At 44.3% G+C, this 26663-nt stretch overlaps 1 protein-coding gene across 1 annotated transcript in view; it reads left to right on the plus strand.

Annotated features, from left to right (window-relative positions):
- The window catches only part of LOC104163296 (EH domain-binding protein 1-like), a 51629-nt gene extending 25379 nt beyond the window's left edge, over positions 1 to 26250 (plus strand). Inside the window, exons 2-5 of the mRNA XM_009702285.1 lie at positions 4149 to 4206; positions 16222 to 16317; positions 25581 to 25634; positions 26107 to 26250. Of these exons, the coding sequence (XP_009700587.1) occupies positions 4149 to 4206; positions 16222 to 16317; positions 25581 to 25634; positions 26107 to 26250 (352 nt within the window). The remainder of the gene's footprint in view (positions 1 to 4148; positions 4207 to 16221; positions 16318 to 25580; positions 25635 to 26106) is intronic.
- Positions 26251 to 26663: the final 413 nt, after the last annotated feature.

A 26663-nucleotide genomic window follows, 5' to 3' on the forward strand; every position in this document is an offset into this window, starting at 1 on the left:
CTGAAGGGTTTACAAAACAGGAGCTAACAGGAAGCTGATACCTTTTATGTCCTTCTTTCACAAATAACATTTGGAGAGTTCTGTAATCGAAACGTTGTGCCAAATGTTTCCTGGAATGATCAAACCAAACCCCAGAAGACCTTGAATCTTGTACGACCTCCTTTTCGATCGGTGAAATTTGCGGCATATAAGGTGATGATCAGATGACGTAGTTTTTTCCAGTCTGTGGAATGTTTTTATTACTTCATAATTGTGGATATGGCGAAGTCTGGTTCCAGTATTTTATGTGGGGTTTTTTTAAATCAGTTGTTTCAGTGGGAGAATTGAAGATACCAGAATCGTGACTTACATCTGGCAGTGAAGGCAGACATGGGTTTGAATTATGAATGTTTTATTAATCTGTGTTTTAAATCTCATTTTAGTTACTTAGTATGCAGGGCAGCGATGAAGCTCTTAGTTTCTGAGCCACAAACTTTGGAATTGTAGCCTTCCCTGCCTCTTTGCTGAGTACGTTTCACTTGTAAATAATTAAATAAGTTTACTGCTATAAATTGCCTTTCTTCAGGAATAGTTTCTTGTGAACCACACAAAAATGAGTGAACAGCAAATACAAGTTTATGGTAGACTTTGTAAAAGAGGATCTTTTGGCTCCAAGCTGGATGCCTCAGTACCTGCGGCTGGGTCCCTGCCTTCCACGGTGACAGGGTCTGCTGCCCCGGCGCTGGGGGGTTCCTTGGGCCCCCCGTCCCGGGCTGCGGCTCCTTCGGCAGTGCCCAAACGCACAGCACCGCCGGGGCAGTCCTGGTAGATTCCAGTGTGGTGTGAACTACTCCCGCTGGAAGGTTGTTGGTGGTGAATTGTATAGACTGAAGCAATTCCTTAGCGTGGAGATGTAGATGTTCAGCTGAAAGCCAGGTCTTTCCCCATCTCCAACCCCATCGTCTTGGGGTTAGCGGAGTGTTATTCCTTACCTTAAACATACTGACTTTGCTGGAGCGGAGTAAGTGACTATCTAAAAGCTGGGGGGTTTAAAGGTGCAGCACAGGAAATTATATATTTTTTTTTTATAGCTGACCATTAGTATCTGTTCTGCTTGCACCATTGTGGATTTTGATTTGGAGTTATCTCTGAGTTTACGAAGTAAAAGATCCTTGAAAGGATATTAAAACTGGTCTTCAGCCTAATTCTTCAGAAGTGATTTTATTTGCTCTTGTTGTTGGTTAACGAGCAGCCTAGGTTTATGATGTTGACGAAGGGGAGAAGTCTGAAGTAGGAAATATTACTTTAATGCTTTAAATGAGCAAACTGCATTATGTGGCTTTGGCTGTTTCCTAGCACTGAGACATCACCTTGAATGCAAATTTGCCGATTAAAATATGAGCTGGGCTTTTTCTTCTAGAAGTACATTGGCATAAAAGAGCAATGAGCAGATTGTAGAAGAGACGGTTGCTCTTGGCTTTGTTTGTAAAACGGTTCTAAGGAGATATATTCTAATTGTTGGATTTGTGACTTTCTTGAAGAAAATCTGCAGTTCTTTCTGGTTTGTTTCAGTTAAGTGTGTGGTATGCTTAGTGGGGGAGCTCATCCTTTGGGATATTTCCTTATCTTCCCTTCTCTCCCCATTCCATTTTGCTAAATTTTCTGTCTCCGTATTGGGATGACCTTCCTCGTTTTGTTTTGGCAAAGTACCCCTGGATGTGGATTTCTCTCATACTTGAAGCTGAAGGAGCAAAGTATACTCAGTACTTAACCCAGTAAATACACGGGTGACTTGTGGAGATTGGCTCTTGAAATTCGTGTGTTGGAATTCAGTGTTTTCGCAACTTACTGACTGCTGAGCACCGCATCCCTTTGGATGAGAGGGAGAAGGGGCAGAGAGCTGGTGGGAGGGTGGGCTTGTGCTCTTCCCCTTAACCTCGGCAGGCCTTCTCCGGCCTTTCCTGCTGGAGCTCCTGGTTGGTGACTCCTGGGACACCGAGTCCCGCTCTCGGAGGGAGGGTTGTCCTCAGTGTAGTCACTGGCACTGCAGGAAAAAAGTTTTTTCTTTTTCCTTCTCTCCTCCACCTTCTTCTGCTTTCGGCATTTTTGTGCTCGGAGGCAAGTTTAGGATTGAATGACTCGAGGGTAAATTAAATTTGGTTCATGAGCTAGTTTCCGAAATAAGTCAGTTTTAAAGTGCAAAGTGAAATAACTCTGGAGAAAATTGTTTATTGTAGGCATAGGTTTGGCTTGCTTTGCTTCAAGGAAATTGCTTGAGGATGTGTGTGGTTTTTTTTCTGTTTGGTTGGTTGTTTTTTTGGTTGTTGGTTTGTTGGTTCCCCCCCCCCCCGGCGTAGCTCCCGTCAAAGTGAATGGGGATGTGCGCCAACAGATGAGAACCTAACCCACCCGACACCAAGTGAGCAAAGAGCCTTCGAAGTACAACAGGGTCACCTCATTGCCAACGAGGATTTTGCAGGAGAAGCCACAAGCAGAGCCAGCCTATGGTTTAGGTTACCTAAACAAGCCGTAAGAGTGAATTTATGCAGTTTGAAATGCAGTAGGTTATTTCACTTTCAGTTTATCCCAACCTGGAAATTAAGGGATGTATTAAAGGAGTAAGGTGCAATACAGAATAGCAAATAAAAGCTTGTGTCTTCGTTTCCTTTGCAGGATCTGCCTTTAACTCTGTTTTTCAGGAGAGCTTTAGGTCTGGTGGGGTTTAAATGTAATTCATAGGTGATGTATTAGTTTTACTGTAGCCTGCAGAAGTGATGAACAGCTCAATGGGAAGGTATATAATATGGTGGCCAGCACTTCAGTGCTTAAAATGACTGTTAAAACAGTTGACTTTTAATCTGAAAAGTTAGTTGAAGTAGGTAGTCGCTCTGTGATGAAATATCGGGACAGCAGTGTGAACACTGCTTCTTTTTATTTAGAATACTTGCGTGGATTTATTTTTGTGCATCTTTTAATAACGATTTGAGTACATTGTATCTTGACTTCTTCTTGGTAACATCCATTTTTTTTCCCCCATGATTTTTTTTCTAAACATGAAACAAGATTTTGCTGTTGGCTTTAGAAACGCAAGGATTCTTATACCAGTGTCTCAAAAATCTGAGTAGCAGGCTTTTTCCAGGCAGAGTTGCAGGTTTGGTACTTTTAGGTGGATATGTGAACTCCATTGAAAATCGTTTGTGGGTGGATATGGAGTCAGGCTTGTTGATGGAATTTGGGTCATCAGCCAGAAAACAAAGCCGGAATGGAGGGTCAGGAGTCTCCGGAAGAGGGGTCGTGGGTCTGGAAGTGGGACCAGAAGTGTGGTCATACGATGGGAAGTGTATCATGGGCCAAAAAAAAAAAGCCTGGAAGTTAGGTCAATATCAGAAGTCACTCAGAGACAACTGTAAAACTACTAAGGTAGAAGTAATAGGGCTGTAGCTCTTAACCAAGAAATCAATCTTAAGAAATTTAAAGAGAAGATAATTTGTACTGGAAGTGTCCTTTATTGAGGCTTCCATCTACATTCATGGCAAGTACCAAGTAAACAATTGCTTGGAGAGCCACGCTTAATTTCAGCATGCGTGTCCTTCTGAGTAGCAGTTGAGGAATTGCTGATTTATCTGTCGGTGGTCATCCAAGGAGATTTTGAGGAGTACTACAGGATTCGATTCTCTTGTTGTCTGAGGTATTCACGTAGAAAAAATAATCCTTTGGGGATGAAAAAGTGAAATTGCTTGTTTTCTTTGCTGCTTAGCAATACCTTTTCAATATGTCTGAGTAGAAATTCAAACTAGAGTTTGCACTGGTGTTTATTTTGGGTACCGCATAGTTTCCAAGGTGTCTTTAAAGAGACTGGATCCTCTCCTCTGCCCCATGGAAGAGTTTCTGCCCAAGTGTGCTGCTGGATGTGGGGAGGTGTCCACAGGCAAGGAGAGTAGGAGAAGCACAATGACGTTGGTCTGTGGATCAGAGGATAGCCTTTTGCTATAAATACACACTATTTTTCCTGTTAAATCACTGACGCTGAGAGTGGTCTTTGCATGAGCTATTTTTAAGAGATAATGTATCCGCTAAGGATGTCGTTATGTATTGCAAGAGTTTTAATATAAACTGTTTACATATTGATCTTGTTGTAAATTAAGCTGTTTCTTCCTTATCTTCAACAGGCAGCCAGATAAACTAGTGGTGGTTTGGACAAGAAGAAGCCGAAGAAAATCCTCTAAGGTTAGTTGATTGCTTAATAAGTCCTGACTCCAGTGACAAGAAGGGTCAGTTGTTTGAGGGACTCGTTTCTTGAGTGTGGGGAGCAGCTAAATGAATGAGAAGTATTTTAATAGTTTTCTTTTTAACTCGTTTTAGCTGTAAAATTCCGAATAAGCTGCAGTTGATGTCAACACTGATTTATGGAAACACTTAACTCTGATTTTAGCTTCGGTTATTTGTTTAGCAGAACTGTATCATCATCAGTTCAATTTCAGTTATTAATTGCTAGACCTAATTAGAAAGGAGCATCTGTTTCGCTACTAGAAGTGTATTAAACGTAATAATAAAAGTAATAAAGAATCTGACATCACTGCAATAGGGAGAGAAAGTCTGAGTAAGAGGCTGTTTCACAACTAGGAAATACTACAATTCAAAAAGAATAAATGCAGGCTCTTTCAACCAGTAGTGTATATTTGAATTAAATTTTAATGTTTTACTTCCACAAACACTATGAGGGAGCATGTGAATTTGTGTTTTATGGCTGACGACTTGGTAGCCTGAGGAAAGGGAAGCTCCAAGTGAAGTCTGCCCAGTATTTGGACATTCATAAAGTTTGTCTTGCATGCGGTTGTGTTTTTTTTGAATGTGCAGAAGTTTGCAAGCAGAGTAGCCCCCTCTTCTGTGAACTTCACCTTTTCTTCCTGCAGTGAGAAGTCTGAAAGCCTTATGAGATTCCTGTCTCTTTCTTAAATGGTGCTCAGTTTGTCTAGACTGCTGGATGTTACTGCTCTGACAGTAAGATGCAGTTAGCCTCTATGGAGCCTCCTTTGGGTCTGGGGCAAAGGGAGAGGCGAGACAGTCTGGGTGTGTGGCTTGGTTTCCATGGAAAATGAAGCTTAATAAAACCCACAACACTCTCCGTTGACACTGAGCTTGAAACAAATGGCAAGCATTTCTAAACCTCTGCAGTGTCTAATATGACAATGTCTTGTATGGTGTTGTGTTCTTGACCAGTAAGAGTAAGATCTGTCATCAGTCCTAGCAGTCGGTTGTAGCTGCCCAGGGAGATGGGGAGCCCATTTCACGCATGCAGCAGGCAAGCGATGGCCTTTGAATGCTGGTCATATTGCAGGTGTTCTTTTGCTGCCTTGTGTCCTCTGGTGTAGGGCAGTCCTTCATCTGTCCAAAAACTGCAGAAGAGTGACATGAATGAGCTGGGGAAAAGAAAGATCCTAATCGCTGGGCAGGTTTGCAGGGGCAAGGAGGACGTGCTGGTTTCCTCCCTTCCCAGAGCATCTCCTCTTCGAGGTGACTCAGCCGCACGTGCTCGTTCCCTCTCCCCTCGGCTGCTGCCTCTTACCCTGGTCGGGCTTACGGCAAGTGCTCTTGTCCAGAGGGGAAATTTTGGAACTCAGCCTTTTAATAATTTACCACGTCAGTTAAATGGAGATGGTGTGAGCTCCTTTTTTTGGTGTATGCATGTAACTTGAAATCATACTTCCAAGAACACTGGGATGGTGGAGAGAGGGCACCCATGATAGAGAAGATATCTTGACTTAATTATATGTTGAAGAACTTAAATGTTTAGAAAATGTGATATACAGATTCCTACCCTACTCAGGAGAGACTTTTGAGCTTTTTTACTGGTACTTCTCTTTTTCTGACTTCTTTTTCTGATTTTCATGCGTATTTGCTGTATTTTGTCTTTTAACTGGAGGTCTAAGCTATTCTAAACTCTTTTGTCTAAAGACTGGTTACTGACTGAAAGTGACTACACAACCGAATGCCTACTCCAGTGTGTGCATCCTAAATTCTGCTTTAGGGTATGCAGACCCAAAGGTGTTACCTGGTGAGTAAACAAGGGTGTGAACTTAGTCTGCCAGCTTTTCCAAGACAACTGCTCCTATTCCCTGTTTGCGCTCTTCAGCAAGGCCAGTCAGACTGTTTCTCTTTCATTGACAGATAAACTAACCCCAGTTACCTCGACTGTATAGCAGGGTGTATATCTAGCCAGTAACTGCTGATGTATGGTGTCTGTTGTGGGTTGCCCTATGATAACTTTTCTATTTTAATTTCATTTAATTTCTGTAGAACAGAGAGAGAAAAGATAATAATAGAACAGTAAATTCATACTTACGCAAGCATTGTAAAAAGCTTGGGGAAAAGCAAGGTACTTGTCCATGAATGACTGCTTTTGAGATTCAGAGTATGTTCAGAAAGAGAAGCCCTTACGAGAGTCCAGTAGGGCTTTGTGAAGTGATGGGTTTCTGCTTGTGGTGTTACGGCATGATGCCATGGGCTCCAATGGCAACATTTCTCTGAGGCAAGAGGATTTTCTGACACTCACTCAGCTTTTTGGGCTTGAAGTTTTTTCAACTGGGCCATAAAGTTCGAGAATAGTGACCTCTCTTTTGGTTGCCAGGCAGTAGAAGGAATCTTGGATAAACTGGCAGATTTACCTGAGACTCAGAAAAGTCTTTTGCTAACTAATTAATTCATACTAAGGTCCCACAAAGGTACTTTGAAAGGGGCTGAGTGGCCCTGAGGCCTGGGCAGAGGGCAGACTTAATCTTAAAGCGTAGGTAGCTGATATGATTTGAGCTGTTCGGCTTCAAGAGTGTAGATCAATAAATGTTCTTGATCTTAGTCATCCTGCCAGTAAAATACTTTATTCAACATATTTGTTTCATCTAATTACTTTCCTGGAAGCAAGTCAAATGGATATTTCCTCTTACTTTATTTTTGATGGACACTGAGCTCAGTGAGTACAAAGCATTACTAATTTTGTATATTGTTCAGCTTCTTTGAGAAGGAGGAGGAGAGGGATGAGGTCTTACCTTGCTGTAAAGATGTTGTAAAAACTTCTTTGGAGGTTATGATTTCTTTTCTGAACTTTTCAGATCGTTAGGGATAAGGAGGGATATCCCTGTGTTAGTTTGCAGACTCACAGAATGGTTGAGGTTGGAAGAGACGTCTGGGGTCCATCTGGTCCAACCCCTCTGCTTAAGCAGGACCACCTAAAGATGGTTGCCCAGGATCATGTCCAGAGGGCTTTGGAGTGTCTCCAAGGATGGAGAGACCACAACCTCCCTGGGCAACCTGTGCCGGTGCTCAGTCACCCTCATGGTGAAAAAGTGTTTCCTGATGTTCGGAGGGAACCTCCTGTTTCACTTTGTGCCTGTTGCCTCTGGTCTTGTCACTGGGCACGGAGATGAGCCTGGCTCTGTCTGCTTTGCACCCTCCCTTCCAGCTATTTATCGACATTGATAAGATCCTTCCGAGCCTTCTCTTCTCCAGGCTTCTCTTCTCCAGCCCTTCATTGGGCTCTCTACAGTATGTCCGTGTCTCTCTTGTGCTGGGAAAGTACAAGAGATACGTCGTCAAAAAACATGGTGCAGCTTGGAGGGCGGTACGATGGTGCTGTGGATGTATACCGAAACTGGTGTGTTTAGCTGATGTAATATGAAGATACCATTGAGCTGAAAGCCGAGTTCTTGGCATCCTTTGAAGCCCTTATTTTTGTGGTTTTCTGTGATTTTGGTAGGCCTTCTGGCCCATGCGCTTTCTACTAGAGTGGTCCCTCAATTAGAAGAAATCATGGGAGACATTATGTGCACGAGTCTGAATGTTTTAATTGTTATTGTGGGAAACACAGGATAGGAGCTGTAGGTAGATTAAATTATAGTAAGTTTTAAGGTGTTGTGAATGAACAGCAATAACCATTTAGAAAGAGCATTTAAATGGCAGTCTGATGGATGGATACGGGACCATAGATGTATCCAGCAGTTACTGACCTTAATGCAGATTTCAGTTACTTACAGCTCAATTCTGGGATCCCCTCTCTCTGGGCAAGTCTGACTTTGGTGCTTTTCAAGAGGCGTGTCAAGACAAGATGATTCTGTATAGCTGGGCATCTTCGTCCTGTGTGCCAGGGGTTTACAGAAGATGGTGACTTGCAGGCTCGCTACATTTGGCAGAATTTCTGAGCAATCCTAGAACCAAAATGAATTTTCAGCTTGGGGCGGGGGAGAAGTCAGCAATCTGCTGATGCAAATGTTGTCTGTCTTCAAAATCAGGTAGGTGGGGCTTGCCACAGCTTTTCAAACCTCCTTTAGCTGGCTACCAGCCTCCACATTTGACAGAAGGTGGAGCTTGTAGCCGCGGACTTGCAGAGCTCTTCCTCTTCGGTACCCTGTCACGCTGGCATGTTGCTCCTGAGTCTTCAGGCCCTGGGCTTTTGGACTTGCCTTCTATTTGAGTAGGGGAGGAATGTGTTTGTTCTGGTGTAGAACAAGGGAAAAATGTGTTGTGAATATGTTTACCTTCATTTCACTGAGGTGCTCTTGCATTTCCAGGCTTTGAACTAAGAAATTTCAATTTGAAAAGAGATGTTGCCATGATGTCAAGGAGGTACTTTCTGCTACTCCTGTGAACACGCACAGGCTTGTGGTTGAATTATACACCTCTGAAAAATCAGATTTGCACTTGCTTCTGAGAGCCTGACAGAATTATTCTTCAAAGGTCCTTTTTGTATCAAAGCTGAAAGAAGATGCCTTGCCTGTGATTTCAGCATTTCTGCTGCAAATTTATCAAAAACTGTTTAAACGCAGAGAAGGAACAACGCTGGGAACAGGGAAAGGACTTGAACAGTAAGAGCAGAGCCAAGAGAAGCAGCGGGTCAGGGAGTAAAAAGGATCCCTTGTTGTCTACAACAGCAGCCCGCCCAACCTTTTTTCAAGGATATGCCGTAAATAAAGCAGCAGTTGGGTCACCTGTCTTGCTGTCCTTGGCAATCTGTTGCCTTTCCTGGCTACTTCATTGCCTAGTGCCAGCCCTGCCTGTCACTACTGGCTTCTCCACTGGCTGGAGTTGGAGAGGCATGTTGTGACCCTGACATGCCCATCGATGACTGCCTGGGGCTTCTCGGCTCGTTAGTAAAGTAACAAAATCATATTGGGTCACATATGTAAGCGGCCAAAATTAGGATGAGTCATTCTAAGGGCTGGAGCATACCATTTTTAATAAAGCAATTGCAAATTGTTTTTCTACAGTGTTGCTGCCTCATTAAGCAGACAGCGGTTAGGGAAAACATGAGGACTGAGCGGTGAGCGAAACTGCTTAATCGATAAAGAAGTTGAAGGATGTTTGTTAAGTTATAGGACATGAACAGAAAAGACTGCCTCACTGTTACGTGGTTAAATGCCACCTTGGGGAGGTCAGTTTGGTCCCATCCTCATCTACAGAGTTGCTGACTGAGGCTAGATAGAGTATTAAAGCGAGATTTGGTGTATCTTTCCATTTTGTGGGTGTCTGGGGCGTGGGGACTGACTTGCAGCAGTGTTGAACAGCCATCATTATAGTTAAAGTGAAAAAAGACTGCTTTGGAAGACAAAACAAAAGGTTGTTTCATGCTTAATCCCTATAAAGTAAGGTCGTTGCTGATTTAAGCAGACCATGCCACATTAGTGGAAACTGGCTATTCTTTTACTGCTTCTGAACTGGGGGCCATAATACCCTTCTTTTTTTCCAGGGATCCTGTAAAGTTAAATTTTGGTGACGTTCTAGGTGCAGTGATGGATGTCCCAGAAAACGATGAGAAAAATAAGTCTGCATTCAGTTCTGTTTGTGTGGGGCTCTTTTTGTGTGTGTGTTTTTTTAAAGAATCAGCCCAATAGATAAGGCCAGAAACTGCTTGATGAGAAGGGGCAGAGGCTCTTTATCTGAGTGTCATCTATTGCGGGCAGTGAATAAGGCAAGGCTTGGTGAAAGAAATAGCATGAATCATGTATTTAAGGAATATATCATGAATGTGTGTGTGTGAAATTAAGCTTGAACAGCTAGCCCAGTGCTGGAGAATCTGTTTGCTAGTGAAGACGAGTTTTTGCTCATTTTCTGAGCTTAGCAGCCTTTCTGTAGCTTTTTAGCAGTAATAGATGGATGCAGAATTACAGTTGTAACACGTGCGTGCTGATGAATTGAAGACATTCATGGGCAGACCTGTGGGAATCTGCTCGTTTCCTCATCTCCTCTCAAGGGACACCAACAGCAATGCGTTGAATGAAGGCTGCCTGGCATTTCCAGGGCTTTGAACTTTCTTATTTGGCACATGCTGGGTATTTTGGACCGCATCCCAGGGCGGGAGTGCGAGAGGAGCGTTGTTCTGGTGCCCAGCCTCTTTTAACTGGAGGGCCAAGCACGGTGATTTCAAGATGATCATGGGGATGCAGGCTGTAGTCTGGAGTATGGTCTTTAATTTGTCTCCTCCCTTTGCGATACCGAGCTATGGTGCAGAAGAAGCAGCCATCCACAAACTGCCAGTTGAGGTTTCCTTTAGTGTGGGGGAATCGTTCCTTTTCCAGCAGATCCGTTAGCTGCTGGATCGTGCTGACCTCTGGCTGTCCCCAGATGATGTATAGCTTTGGTGGGACTCATGTCAAGCAAGTCAGAGCAATGCTCAGTCTTCACAAGCCACGCTGCTGGTGTGGAGGCACCAGGTGAAGGATCTGGCCACTTAATGTCAGCTCCTCCTCTTTGAGTTATTCATTAGTTTTCTTTTCCTGTCTGAAGTGTTCTGCCTGGCTAATGCTGAAGAAGACGGACCGTCCTTACAAGCTGAGCTGCCCTGAGCGCCGTTGGAGCCGGTCGGGCTCCTGCTGCTTGGCTCGTGTGCCCCAAACAGCCCAGGGCAGAGACAAGCAGCAGAGCTGGTCTGGTCATGGGCAGCTGGAAAAAATGGTGAGGGAAAGAAAAGCAGCTGCTTGCTGGCTCACAGAAGGCCACTCCTGGGGCTGCAGGTGAGGAATAATGATAGGTCTGGTTCTGACTTTTGCTTTTAAAAAACAGTATTGAGGGTTTGGCTACAGGAGCATATTTTCGATTCACAAATATAAACTGCTCCATAGCTTGCAGCAGACCTAAAATATTATGGTCAGCTCTAGGATCTCACAGGAAAGTAGCTTACAATTATCCTGCACAACAGAGGCAGGATGAGATGAGGTGGTAGTGAAGAAGGGAGAAAGCGAATGGGTCACGCAAAGCATCTGGAAGGGGTAGGCTCTTGAAATAATGTAATATTTTGTTTTTGAAAGGTCAGGAAGGAGATTTTTTTCAAGAGACAAGGAAAACTGTAAGCAGCAGTCAGCAGAGTTGGTCATGATAGGAAAGGGATGTGTGCCAAGTCCTGAAATCCCTCTGCATACAGGGGCTGGGAAGTGACTTCCATACTGTGCTGTAGTTAGCTGGTTTGCCTGCATCCGCCTTTTCTTCTTCGTGATGAAGTGATAAACGCTTGGTGGTGGCATTTATTCACTTCATGTTTGAAACCAAAGTTCCTGATTTGGGGCTGTCTTCAACTTTATCTTAAATTCAGATTTAAAAGATTGTTCTGTTGAAATTCTATAATCTAAACCGCTCAGCAGTGACTGTAAGGGAAGGTTTACGTTCAGTCTCTCTTGTCTCTTGTTGTTTGGTCCTGTTGTGTGTGTCTCCCACTGACTACAAAATTCTGGTGTAGGTTTAGTAGAGTTTTTTTGTCTTTGTGACCCCCCCTTCTTCCCTGTAAGAAGGTGACACTGGATTTCTAAGTGTTTACACACTTTCTTATGTTACAGAGAATTGATAGTAACTGGTTTTTTAGATTGGAGGAGAGTGCTTCAAAAACAACAGTGTTTATAAAATTTCCTGGTTTGCTCCAAGTTTCACAGAAATGTGTTTGTATTTTGGAAAGCTGTGCAATGTCATCATCTTCCCCAGCACCTCTGTTAATTGCCCTGGTCCAAGTTTGCCTGCAGAGCGGGAGGCAGTTCCACGTGGCCAAGGTCAGTCCCCGGTGGGTAATTGTAAGGGAGGGTGGTGTACCAAAGGCAGCCCCGCGTGAGCTGCTCTCCGCTTTTGTTCCATCCGTGTGTTGCCATGTGTTGAACTAGACAGAGCTGCTTTATAGTCTTCTGTAACGTTTCACCGTTTGGTACGAGAGTTTCAGCCGTGCCGGGAACGGTTACTGTTGTAATTAAGCCCACTGGTAAAAGCAAGCCCACTCTGTGCTCCCCAGCGGAAGGTACTGGAGGACAAGAACTGAGGGTGCCTAGCCTCCGGCTGGGCCGAGAGAGGTGGGTGAGACCCTGCTCCTTAGCCGAGTTAAAAAGTGGGCACTTACCGGAGCGGAGAGACTGTACCTTGCTGGTAACAGCTTAAGCATTACTGCATGTTGAGAACTTGCACAGACGTCAGAGCGCTCTCTTGGTGTTTGAAACTATGGACTAAGCCTGCTTGACAGTAGATTTGGTATTTTCAGGAGTGTTTCACTCGTTTTTGAATACGGTTTGTAAGCTCTTTGGTGTGTTGTATGTGCATTATCATATGGAATGCTGGACGTTTTAATTATCTGGCCCTGTAAGCTGCTGATTTCAATCTATTTTTAAAGATTCTTCCCTTCTCATTGGAACCAGAGGCCAAAACCACAGAGGTATTGAGTCTGCCTTTCCAGTTCAAGCACAGCAGAACAGTTGTGATGTTCGCTACGTTGCCTACGGTAGATTGCAAAGCCGGCTGTCTGGATTGTACTGCTGTCGTTCTAGAGAGGAAAACTGGGGAAAGATCTCAAAACTGGGTAGCCTGGAGTGCTCACTGAGTCTGTAGGCTCACCTCCGCGTCCTTTCCTAAACAGCTGTCTTCCTCTAACAGTCATCGGTTTTGTGCCAGAGCAGTGCCGTGGGTTGGACAATGTCATTGACAGCCCTATGCTATTTATAGGGTGTTTCAGCAACCCCTCCTGCAGCTCCTGTTTCCTAATTTGAAAGAGCTTTCATGCTACGTCGTCTCCTCTCTTTTTCTGCTGGCAGAAAAAGAGAGGAGTTGTGTTTCTCCTTGAAATACAACAGAGCGTTTCTGCTCCTCTTTCCAGGCCGTGGCTCTCATCCCTTGGATTGAGGAGATGAGTCTAGGGAGAAGGAGGGCGGTGGGTGAAGCACCTGCTGCCGGCGGTCCCTTCTGCTTGGCCGCTTCTCCCGCCTTGGCTTGGGAGGCAAGGGCAGATGGCTGGTGAAGGCTAGTAGGAGATGAGAGAAAAACGGCTCTAAAAGGCACAACCCAGTGGGAAACCGAGTTGGAGGTGAGGATTAGGGTGGAAATGTTCGGTGCAGGCGCAGCGCCTTGCCTTGGCTGAGCCCTGGCAGCAGTCGCCTGTTGGGAAGTGCTGGCAATTCTCTGTGCAGAGGTGGCCTGATCCGGCTCACGTGTCAGAGTCAAGGCCTGTAATTTGGGAGTTGAAAAGGTTATTTGATGTAGGCCAGATGTGGCTTCAAGAAACTGCAGCACAGAGCTCCCTGACACGAGAAATATTGTGTTAGAATAACACTCACCATGTTAATTTTAAATCATCGTCGTCATTACCCCTTTGTCTGTGTTTCTTCCCCCCTTTGCTTTCCCCTTTCCCTTCCTCCTTCCCAACAACCCAGACGTAGTTTTGATGTTACCTGTTTCTGTCACGCTGGTTGTGTGGTACAGGGTTTGCTTTTCAAAGTCAAAGGAGGATTTAATAACATTCAGCTGATCACAGAACAGCTTTGCTTTAAAAGCTCATTAGCTGGGGCTTGTCTCCTGGTTGTTGCTTTCAGTGACATGCCTGTCACCGTGGCAGAAAATCATATCTGTATCTGCGTGTGTGTGTTTATTGTGTCTCGCTGACTCTCCTGGTGGGAGGCGATGCTGATGAAGGGCTTGAAGTAAAGCTTTGCCTGCACCAGTGAATGCCTGTTTTCTAGTTTGTTTTATAAAAGGACCAAGCGGTCCTCAGCTGAGCAGGCTGTCAGTGCTTGCACCGTGGACATCACAAGTTTGACGTAATTGTCAGTACTGGCCAAAACCAGCAGGAAAGCGCAGGTTCCAGACATGCCGTGAGCTCCTACGAGTTTTGTGAAAATTGGTATCTGGGAAGAGGATGGAGTGCCCCTATGGAGGAGAAGTTGATTTATCTTACAAGATGCTACGCGAGGACAGGGTAGCTGGCAGGTGAGCTCTGGATCGCTGCCTTGTGCCTGCTGAATATCCCCACCAGGCAAGCTGGGAATGATGTGGGGGACTGGAAGGGAGATGCAAGCTGGAGCTAGAGCGGCTGCGGTAGGGATGACAACTACTGTGGTGTGTTACGCTGCTCACAAAACATCTTTTTCTTATAAAATAAGCTTGTGGAGTAAAGCTACAAACAGTGGTGTTTGCTTAGTTATTCAGAAATTCATCCAGGCCTGCTTTAGAATAATGAGATTAAGCTGAAATTTGTGGAGTCAAAAATAGTAGAAATTGGCTTCTTTCAAGTTGCTTTTTTTAAAAATTCCTTCCCTCAGGTGCCCCAAGTTGTATTATTTAAGTTTACTCTGCAAGCACAAAGTATAGAAACTTCCTATGTAATTGGGTATCTTTGGGGGCTGGGGTTTTAAGCAGAACGCGAAAGGTGGAAAAACTTGTGATAAAACCACAGGAGAGCTGGCAGTGTGCGGCAGAAAATAAAAGTAACGGGATGGAAATGAGGATGCCGTGCACACGCAGCTGTGGAGGCAGGCAGGGCTCGCTCTCCTTGGGGGCTGCGCGGGCTGGATTCTGACCACAGCTTCCCCGTTCCCCAGCTTCGCATCTCTTCCCACCTCCTCTGCCTCTCCCTTCGTCCTTCCTCTCCTTGTCCCTGCTGCCTTAGCAGTCGTCGTCACCAGCGGTTAATCCGCAGACCTCTGCTTTGTGAGGATGGAGGGATTAGAGTGAGAGCGAGTCCGCCGGAGGTACCTGTGGTGCGGCAGGCGCCGGCGAAAGCCCAGCTGAAGGCAGGAGGGCTCATGAAGCAGCAGACACGTGTGATGGGGCCGTCGGATAGGAACCTGGCATCGGGCACACGGCGGCGGAGAGCTATTGCCTCGCTGAGATTGAATGGGGCTGTTTCACCATCTCTGTCTTTCCCACTTTGGTGTAGCAAAGTCATGGTTAAAGTTGCCCAGGTTACCTTAGGGTACCTGAGAACCTGAGGCACAAGCCCTACTAACCTTATTATAGCAAAAATTTGTTCCAGTAGGCAGTCTTAATCTGAAGTTCTGAGTGTTGGAAGGAGTATAAAACTGTAATGAGTGTGCTCGACAATGAAAAAAAAAAAAAGCCGAGTTAATTGGCTTCAGATAACAGTAACTAGATTGTATGCTCTTTCCTGATAAAACTGCCACAGACTTCTAATAGCATCCCTGCTCCCCAGCAGTCACTCCCGCCTCAGCACCCCTTCCTCCTTTGTCTTACAGCACCACAAAACAGATTGAGTTGAGCTTGGAAAAAAGCATACTTGCTCTGAAACAGAAATGCTCACACATGGCGTTTTTCAGGACTAGCTGTTGAAATGTAAATACAGACCATACATCAATCCAAATTCATACTCAAAGGTAGACAAGTTCTCAGTCTGTTTAACTGTTCTGGTGTTTTTCATTATCTTTTCTAGGTGTAGGTACTCCAGCATATTAATTCCTAAGAATTTAAATGTTTTAGTAGCATTTAATCTGTATTATAAATAATTGTTTTCACTTTTTTTTTCTTAAATAAAACTGTCTTGTTGCTCTGTTTAGGTGTAAATGTGGTTAAGTGTGTACTATGTGATGTATTTGTGTTCTTTAAATAAAAGCATTCCTTCATCTGGATATAAACAAAATAAAACCTTAGCTGGCTGCAGAAGCTCTGGCCTTACAGCCCTAATTTTTTACAAGGCTCTGAGTGTCCTGACCTGTGCTATATGCTTAAAAACCCCAGAGTTTAGGATCTTGTGAGGAACAACTTTAGTTCAGTGGAAAAAAACCCAAACCAAACCAAAACAAAAAGCCTGCTAGTGATCTGAGTTTCCTTACTGTCATTCTTAATGATGTCCTTTATAGTGTTCAGTAGAGTCATAGGTTTAAGAACACAACCTTTTTGAGGTTGGTGACATCTTACTTCTGCCTACATGCGCTGGGTCCCGTGGGAATCGAGTCAGCACTTTGATAATGGCCTTGACAACTCCTTCTTTTCTTCCTTTAGGCTCATAGCTGGCAGCCTGGCATCAAGAACCCATACCGCGGGGTGGTGGTATGGCCTGTTCCTGAGAACGTTGAGATTACTGTGACGCTCTTTAAGGTATGGTTTTTTTAAAGCATAATCTTTCCTGTTTCATAAACAGCATATGACAAGTTCTGTTGGGAAACATCAGATTATAGTCACAAGGCCTAACCTTGCTGGGTTTAAGTCATTAACTGCACAACCTTATGTCCCCAGTTTAAATCCGGGAGAGGAGGATGGTCTGTCGCCTGCCAAAGCTTACTTTTGTAGTTCAGTTAACGCACTGAAATATCCCATTGAGCTGATTATGGCGAGTCATTGGCATAGAGTTGAGTACATGTGTAGCTGCGCACGTAGTACATGCGTAAGGGCTTGGCATGGGTTATAGTCTGGTTGGTTTTCTTTAGATACTGTAAGCCAGAAGTTGTCAAAACACAGTCATTTCTAGACTTCCTCCTTCGGTTGCAGTGCAGTGACCCTGTTTCTTATGCCATTGACCAGGAAACAGAATCCAGCTCTTAATTTCACAGTATTTAGTATGCCACACAAACATCACAGTACTTACGTGATTGCAATCGTAGGAGTGGATGTAGGGTATTTGAGTAGTACAGAGAATTATAAGAATTTACAAGGGATTTTTTTTTTTCTTAGGAACTACATTTGTTCTATTAAAAAAGAAGCTTATTTGTGTGTCTGCGAAGCAGGAGGAGAAATTGATGATTATGCTAGAACTTATTTCCCAAATATCACAGGGCAGAGCCCTCTCTGCGTAAAGATAAACAATGCAGCTTTGCACGTGTGACAGCGTAGGAGGCTGCCCAAGAGGCTGGAGGTTTCTGGGGTTTTCATTCCATCAGTTCGTTCTTGTTCTTTACTCTGGTGTCTCCAGCTACACTCTGCTTGTTCTTATTTATAATTGCTGTCTTTAACAGCTTAGGGCAACAGTAACATACTTCTTTCTAATTAGTAATAGTTATATTTCTTTGTCTTGGGGACTTCCCTAAGTAACTGCTTAGAAGTGGCTTCTGGTTAGCCTTAGAATGTGGACTTATTAATCGGTTCATTAAGCCTAAAAAGTGGATTTCTCTCCTTTTTGTTGTTGGGGGTTTTTTGTGTGTGTGTTATTTTTTTATTTATTTTTTTTTTGTCCTTGGGTTCACCGGTGAACAGGAACTTCCCAGGTTGCCGATGATGGTAACTATCATAAATTTGTCTCTCTTCTTAGCAGACACATAGTCTTCAACTGAGGTTCAAAAGTTCACTAGCAAAAATTGTTTGCATGCTTCGAGGGCCTTTACTTGGATTAAGAAGTTTAACGCCATTATGTGACTACGCTGCGTGTCTGAATAATCTGAATATGGTTATGTAACTCAGTAAATGTTACTTAATATTTTTAACATTTAAAGTGAAGCGCAAATGTACACAACTCTTGATTGTGTATGCGATAACACGTTACGTGAAGAAGGAGAAATTAAGTTTCTTTTGAGTGCAGCTGTGATGCTGTGGCTTTGGAGTAAAAGTGTCTCCCAGCCTTCTCCTGCCACCCCACACCACCTTTTATTCCTACCTGCCCCGCTTCGGGGCTGTGTTACGTACCGCGGCACAACCGCCTTGTAGTTGTGCCACGGAGACCGTTGGCTAGGACCACGTATTGAGGGGGCAGAAAGGCCTCTGGAGCCGGTGCTAGATATTGCCACAAGCGTGGTTTTACCCTACCCAGCACTGTGACTCTGCAGGCAGATGTGTTCACTGGATTTCCTCCTCATCTCCCCAAAAATGAGCCTGTCCATCGCAAGGGTTGGTCTGGGAGGAGAGGTAGGAGCGTGAATAACCTCAGAGGGTGTGCCTTCTGGGAACGGTACCCACCGATCTCTGGGGGAACGAGCACTGGCTTTTAGAATCAAAATGCCGAGATCATGTAGAGAAGCATCATGTTGTCAGGCAGCTCTTTGTGTAAATCTGTTCTCATTGATCCTCTGGCCGCTGCAACAAGAGTGCCTGTAAGTGGCCCGGACCACTTTCTTCTCCGTAGGGATACGCAGGTGTGGTACAGAGCGGTGCTTTTTGAGCACTGTAGCTGGTACGTTCTGGGCAAAGGCGGTCAGAAAGCAGGAGCTATTTTTTGCAGAGCTTATGCACTGGTTGGTCAGCACCGGAGTAGTGGGAAGCGGGGTACGTAATAGTGCACCGCAGGAGCCTTCTGGGGAGCTGACTTGCGAGTAAGGTGTTTGCATCCTTCCTTCCTCTGGAAGGAGGGAGGCGAAAACACTGAAAGCAGTAAAGCTCAGAAAAAGAGACCACTCATCTTGCAGTTGTGTACAAGTCCCTTCAGGAGCGACTCCCCTGCGACGGGGAGCAACTGGTGAACGTTTGGCACTTTGCAGTAAGTACACTTAGCCTGGCCGTGTTGTTTAACTAACTGTGGTTGTCCGCTTTCGCTACAAGCCGAGAAGCGAAGGGAAGCTGCTGTCTCCCCGTCCGCGCTGGCAGAGCCCGCTGACGGGAGCAGGTTGCTCCGACAGAGCCGTGTAGCAATCACGGATAACAAATTAGTGCAGCGGTGCCGTTTGAAATAGAAGGGCAGGGAAGGGAAATTCGAGCGGACTCCAGAATAGACAGCTACGTGTTTTGGGAAATGATTCACACAGTAGTGGCTGTGCATTCGTAAGTGGCTGTTGAAATGTGGTGCTGGTAGGATTAGGAGATAAGTCGAGGTTTCAAGTGCTGATGAGAATGTTAAGAATATCCTCTCCAGTAGCCACCCCTGGACACTTGAGAGCTGGCTAGCAAAGTGCCTGTGATCAGTCAACAGACGAGATGCTTTGCGTTATCTGCACATCCCTATTTTGAGTGTTAGCTTGTTTCCAATAATATATTTGTAGTTCTTAGGCAAGCGGAGCTAAACATTGAAGAGAGTATAACCTTTGTTCAGAAAACTTACATTTCAAATAAATAAAACCTTTTTGTTTCATTTCACTGAATTGTGGGCTGCTGGCAAAATTTCATAATGCTCTGGAGTCACGTGGGGAAAAGCATCAAACGGACATACTGATTTGGCTTCCCTTAGCTAGCTCTAGCTCCTGCCCATCCAGCCGGCTGAAGTGCTTCTCACGGAAAAAGTTCCGTCTGTTCTGAAATTTTGACTTCTTTCTTTGCTGTCCTCTACAGTGATGTTTGGTTATGCCTTAGGTTTTTCAACCAAAACGAGGAGAAAGAAACTCTGTGAAACAGCAAACCTATTGTGCATTCTAAGCCTGTGATTTGTAGTGCTTTCATGGAAAGATCCACAAATGCCACAAAAGCTAGCTGAATTCCCATTTTTTGTTGTTTCCATGGTTGCACTCCAGAAGTTCATTTTTAGAGTCCTTGCATTAGCAAGGTTTAACCATCATATATGAGAGCTTGTATGCTTTTCCGTGGCTTTATGTACACACACATACCTGTACCGACTGAGAGAGACTTTAACTGAGAAATTTTCACTGCCAAGCAAGCCCAGTGCTTTTAGCAAAGCTCAGTGAACATCAATTGGACTGTGAGGATTTAAATTGCAACATCATTATTTTCTAGCTTAAAAGCAAAGTGAACTTTCTAAGCAAAAATGTTTGTTCTTCTGGAGTGAGCATGGACTTTGCTCCATTGGATTACAAAACCCACTTGTTTTGTCAGTAATATACATGGTTTATCACACCAGTGTACTATTGCACCAACAGGGAAAAGATTACCGGCTCTTTATTCCAAAGTTTGAAAAAGAAGTTTTAAAAGGCATAACTTTCTAAGTAAACAAAAAATTATTTATGAGTAAAATAAGAATAAAATAGATGATAGAAAGAGATGTATTGCTGAAAGTATTCCCGTCCTCCCATATCTCTCAGAATAAATCCCTTATCTTTCTTGAAAGCCTGAGTCAATCATGTGCTTTGAATATAGGCAGTAACTGGCCGTGCCCTAGCAGGAGCACTGCAGGAGAGCCAATACATTGTCTCAGAGAAAGAAAAACCAAAAAACCAAACCCCGAACCAAAACCCTTTGATAAAGCCATTTCCCAGAAGCGAAGAACAAATCCAGGTTCAGAACATACTTGTTTCAGTTAAGGAGAGACCAAGGGCCTGGCCAGACACTATGGAGAATGTTCCATAGGTGGGAAAAACAGCCCTCTAGACAAGGCAAGATGTTGTGTGTCAGATATAAAAGTCTTAAGCTCAGGGAATTGAGCACACTTGCGCACTAAAAAATTAAATACCCAGGGTTAACGTGGGGGCTAATTTTAAAGACATATAACCCCCCCAAATGTCAGTCCTTGTTGCCTTTCTAGCCCAGAGGCTTGACAGGAAAGCGTGAGCTGTTGCGGCGCGGTGCGGTGATGTACAGGACCAATTCTGCCCGTCCGCCTTCTGGAAGCTCAGCAAAAGCTGACCAGAGCTGTATGGGATTTTCTAGACTAATCAGACCTCTGTAAGCAGCATTGAAAGCAACAAGAATTGGGTCAAATTTTGAGTCCTCTGCAGCTTGAAACAGCCAAGTACAAAAGCTGAGGACAGATGCTGGAGTACCCGAAGCATCTGCTATAGGTCACTGGTGGAGGAAGATCACAAACTCTGTCATCGTTTGATCTGATTCAGTATGACAGTCCTTAAGTAGTTCTTCTCTGGGAAGAAAGACCGAAGATTAAGGCTGGTATGAAGTGATCTAATTGGAAGGCAAGCTTCAAAAGCCAGGAAAGCTTCGGGAGGAGGCACAGGGAAGGAAGGGAGGAAGGGACTAACAGCCTGAAGAGCTTCCCCACCCGCTCTGGCTGCCTGTTAGGAGCAGGAGCAGCCCCTTGTTTGCTAGTACGTCTTTCATTCCTGTTACAAGTGATACAGAAATGGCTATGAAGGGAACCTAAAGCCTTGGAGAAGGGTTACCTTTCTTCAGTCTTCTGAAACCACATTATACACTGCAGAAAGGATCTCCTCCTTGACACAGCTCCTTGTGGAATGGGCTGATGATGGAGTGATCAACAGAGAAGAGAAAAATGTGACGGACACATTCCTTGTTGCTCTTCCTTGCCCGAGCCCAGAAGAGTTGTCTGTTTTCAGGTAGTTAGGATGTGGGTGGGCAGAATGGGGTCATAGAAAGAAGGCGATGGGTGGGATTGCAGAGAAGAGTTTGTAGGACCGAACTTGTCGAGGGCCAGCGTATCTCTGGAAAAGTAGTTAACACAGTTACTGGGAAAATGTGAGATGGGCTAGGTTTTTGCGGGTGGACCACAGCGCTCTACTGATCTTGAGAGTTGGGGAAATGAATATCGGAGAGTCTCGCTGTAGGAGAACAATAAGATGATGTCCCACCCTTTGCACAGTTCCTTACTATTGCCTTCTCACCCGAGCGTTACTTTTGAACACTAAAGTCATCTTGCCAGGAGAGAGGAGGGGAAAAAAAAAAGGGTAGGGGGGAACAGAGAAGGCTCTGACACTCCCTTTCAGTATCTTAACTAAGTTTTATACTGAGAGGTGGATGCATATGGAATGAGAAACGGGAAAATGAGGCCTGTTTCCTGATATTAAGAATGATGATTCTTTTTTACACAATAAAATGAGGAGGAACAATAAGCTGTTCAATCCATTTGCCCAAATATTCACAGTTTTCAAGTCAAGGTAAAACCATAATGAATGTTGGATAGAGTTTAGTTCTGCATCTGTGGCATGTTGGTAGAGAAAATGAGCATTATCAAAAAAAGGGCTCTTGCCCATTCCCTTCGTGTTACAGCGAGGCACGAGGCAGTTTCAGGCTGACAAAAATACTGGAGATAGTTTGTTCCTTGAGCTTTTTAGGTCATTTCCATGATCATTTGCTTTCAGGAAGGAGAGTGGGTACGAGGTCTGTGTATCACTGCTGTCTCCAGGGGTCTTCAGCTGCCCGTTTTCTGGCAGGTGAGGGGAGGTGGTGTCTGCTGTGCCACCAGGGAGGGTTTCAGACCGCGAGGATTTCTAAGGCAGCTGTAACCGTTACTCCTAGGGTTATTCTTCTTTGCAAAGGCATTTTTTTTGCTAAAGAGTAGTGAGCTGTATAGTCCTTAGGTAATAGTTTGCTAAATTCATTGCAGCAGTCTTATGTGGGAAGTGAATGGAGAATATGGGTTAGCCAGTGAAGGAAGTAGGTGTTGGTAAGGCTTTTTTTTTTTTTTAACTGGTGTTTACCTTCTTCAAAATAAGATGAAAGGTTAGTCACACTTGCAGAAACATCACTTTTTATGGAGACCACACGTGGAATTGTTAGCCAAAAGGGTGAAATGGTGGTTGCAATAGGGAGTTTGTTGTGACCGTGCTCATACACGTATCTGTTAACGCTGACCACGCAGTAAAGCTGTATGTTAGCTAGAAATAGGACTGTGCGTGCTGTTCCCTGGGCTTCTGATGAAAGCGTTTCAGTGAGAAGAGGGAAGCCACTTACGTGTCTGTTGCAAGGAAATGCTGAGGCTTTTGTGTATAAGCTTGTTCGGGGTTTTCTGTTTCTAGAGGTGTTTTAAGACTAACAAGAAATGTGGCTTTTAAAAAAAAAAAAATCTAGGTTTGTCTTTAAATCTGAAACGTCTTACACATATGCAAAGTGTCCATATCTTAGCACGTTTCATACTCTCCGAGCTTTCGGTAAGGCTGTTCATTAGAGAAGTCCTTGAAGCTTTCAATTTTTATTTTTTATTCTGGGTAGTTGGTAAGGAGTTTGGGGTAATACGCTCACGCTTGTTTTTCAAGTGTTCACAACTCACTTTCAAGTGCATGCTAAAATGTTGACTATGAAGAAGTGGTTTGATTATACAGTATTACTTTGCTCTATCAGATTATCAGAAATACTCAGCAGAGCACCTGAGTCTGTAGCCTTCAGAGACGTGGATCAGTTTTACTGCCGTTGATAGAAGAACTTTGCTTTTCATTATAGATTCTTGCCTCGCGTGAACACAATGACGATCGTTTTGTTTGTCACGGGATAAACTGCTGGGCCCTGGCTTTGCAAGCAGTTATAGGTGAACCTCCAAGCTTGCCTTAATAGCTTTTGGGGGAGTTATGAAAAAAAATTTGAGCAGGATGAAATATTTAAGAGTTTAGTCACTTATTATGGAGCAGCTTATTAAAACATAAAGTGATTAATGATCCCATTAAATCTCATTATGTCATTTTATGCTGTATCAAAGGAAGCAATTAAACAAAAAGGTAATTGCCCCAGGTTAACTCTTGAAAATGATAAGTATTTAATAGCTGGATTACAGAAAATTATATCTTTAGAATTTATATAGGATACAGCAAACCAGCAGGTATCGCGCACTTTATTTACATAATGCAGAATTCCACAAACCTGATTGATGTGATGGATGTATAATTGCATAATCTGATATTGACAAGTACGTTAATTGGAACACGGAGATACCTCGGTATAATTTTGTATGTATCTACTTGCCCTTCTATCCTTATAGCTAGCGGTACAGTGTGTTTTTAACACTCGTTTGCAGTATTGGATTTCTTACTTGGATTTCTTAAAAAATTCTACAAAGATTTACTCATGTATCAAAAGAAATCATCAGTTTTGACATAAGTTTCTGGTAACATCTTGTATTTTTTCGTTGAAAGTACATCCCATCGTTGGAGTAATGCATTTTGAAACGCTTGCTGCGTGTGACAGCTGCGGTTGTAGCTATTAAATCCGTAGCTACTGCTGGTGCCGGCGGTGTGACGTGTTGTTGAATTCCCTCCGTGAGCGTGTCGGTGCCCGGCGGGACTCCCCCAGCCAGGAGAGCCGGGGTTTTACGGGGCGTCTGCAGAGCAGTGAACCCACTTGGCTGTGGATTTTGTAGGAGGGACCGCGCTGGAGGAGATAGGACGATACCCTCTTAGAAATGTTACTGTGGTTCGTTCACAGAGGAGGTTTATTTAAGAGCACACTTTCCAAGTTTTTTGTGTGCTGGAAAAAGAAAAAAAAAATATTATTTTTGCTGGTTGTTTATGCTGGAAGCTCATTACTTACAAAATCTTTTATTTTGTGTATTTGATGAGAGCTAGTTAAGAGTCACTTGTAGTGCTGCGGTACAGTACCTCTGTTCGCGGTGGGTCTGACCTCAGGGCAAAACGAAGTGAAACAAGGATGGTTAAAGGAAAGAACTGAGACCAGGTGAGTTGAAAAGATTGAATGTGAGGATTGTAGCATAATGGAAAGAAAGGAAGGATGGTACTGATGGAGATAAAGTAGAAGCAAAGTGTCTCGATCCGTTTTGTTAATTTACGGCAGCCAGGTGGAATTGGTGCCGTGCTTGGCGTGGTATCACGAGCAGACTCCAAATAACAGCGAGAAAACTCTGCGGGTGCTGAGGGGTCTCATGTGATGGTGGCAAATGTTGGTTTCGGGGAAGTGACGTTTGTCTACAAGTGTCTATGGCATGCAAGTGTCAGAGGCAAAGGAAGTATTGTGTGGTTTCCTATAACTGGAAATAATAGGATAAAATCGAGGTATAGCAAAATTAGGCTTCATGTCCGAGAAAGCCTAAAGCCACATTCTCTTAGTGTGAGAAGCTGTTTTGCAAGAGGAGTAGAAGTTATTTTGTTACAGTTGTTCAGAACTAGGATTAGATCATAAACGAATGATTTATTTTTTTAAAAGTATTTTTTTTTAAAGTGCGATCCTTGATAGAGGCATGAAGGGGATGACTTCATGTCTCCACCGTCGTCTTAATTTCAGACGACGACAACGCAGACCACACCAGCAGATTGAAAGCTCATTAAATGGCGAACAAATGCCACATACAGGAACCTCGTTGTTATTTATCTTGCTGTTGGTGGAAATGTTTTCTGACCCTCACGTGTGACGCAACAGAAACGTTGTGCAGTAAGGGCAGGCGTTTCGGGACCTCGGGGTGAAGCTGTGCCCTTGGCTCTGGGTGCGCGGCGGCCGGGGCGATGCCCGCTCCGGGTGTGTGCCTTCTCGCCCCGCGGGGCAGCCGTGCCCTCCTCTGCTCCTCTCGGCAAGACGGAGCTTTGTTGTGTTTATTTGGGAGGTGGAACTTCGGAATTAGAGAGGGATTTATCTTCTTTTTGGCTCTGGATGAAAGGAAATCGAATTACGGGCCTTTATCAGAATCAACCTCATGTTTGTATCTGTAGGAATCTTTATTAAATCCTCACTGGCAGTTTTACCCCTACTTGCTGCTCATCTTATTGACATCCATTGGAGCCTACATCCTAGCTAAAATATTTCCCTCTGTCATCTTCAGTGGGTAAAAATATTCCTATGAGTGTATGAAAATCTTGGCTGAGTTGCAATTCCTTGCACCCTGGCTTATTTTTAGACTTAAGCTCTCTGGTTTGTTTTTCTAGGATCCCCACGCTGAAGAGTTTGAAGACAAAGAATGGACGTTTGTCATAGAGAATGTAAGCTGGAATGTTGTTCTTTTTTTTTTTAATATGTGTAATCTATGTGTGTGTTTTTAATACATGTGAGACAATAATTTAAAAGATTAAAGGGTGTCCAAATGCTGAAAAAGACTTGAGTAAAATTTGAGAAATGAACCACAGGTAAAGCCTTGTTCTGTAGTAGTAAAGCCTCATTAAAATACCTATTGCTGCGTTACAATTGAAATACGGGAGAGGGGAGTACTGTGCTACGCTGCTTGAATTCCTTCCCTGTAAGCATCAGTCTTGCTTGCGTTATTTTGCTATGAGCAATGGAGTAAACAAGTTAGAGCTGGGTTATGACTCATTGTTTTATGGGTTATGACACATTACTTTTTTATGAGCAGGGAAGCGAACAAGTCAGAGCTGGGCTATGACATTGGTACATCCCAAATGGCTTTGAATGCCGCTCTTTAGTGGAGAGCACAGTTTCATTGCCTGCGTTTTATAGGTGAGGAAACGGAGGCAGGGTGGAGAGGTGGGACCAGCCGTGGTCGCCGAAGCGAAGAGCAAGAGAGTCGGGACGTGCCCCCCGATCCCCGGGATCGCGGTCTCGCGCTCTCTGCGGCGGGGGGCCGGCTCGTGCACCCGGTGAAAACCCAAACGCTGGCTCCCGTGAACCTCCGACTCCGTCCTCCGCGGCAGGAGCTCCCCGGGGAGCTGAGCTCCCGAGGGCTGTAGGGACAGCAGGCTTTGCCGAACAGCAGGTTGCATGGAGCAAGTGCTTCGTGAAGGGCTTTTTTCCTCTGCCCCCCCTGCGCTGGGCTGTGGCTTCTGCTCTGGGGCTGCCCGGGCTGAAAAACGGGGCGGCTGCTTTACCTGGCGTATCCTTGGAGGGGGAACTTCTTTTTCAAATACATTTGAAAGGATTGTGGTATCCAGAGAGTGTGTGTATCTCTCATTAGTGTGGTTTTGTTACAGACTGTTTCTCAGTAACAGGTTTTATTTATGTTGGTCTTAAACAAAAGAAATACCACTCTTCTGCTGGGTCGTAGTAGTACCACACAG

Source organism: Cariama cristata, unplaced genomic scaffold, assembly GCF_000690535.1.
Source record: "Cariama cristata isolate BGI_N322 unplaced genomic scaffold, ASM69053v1 scaffold9790, whole genome shotgun sequence".
Classification (NCBI taxonomy): Eukaryota; Metazoa; Chordata; class Aves; order Cariamiformes; family Cariamidae; genus Cariama; species Cariama cristata.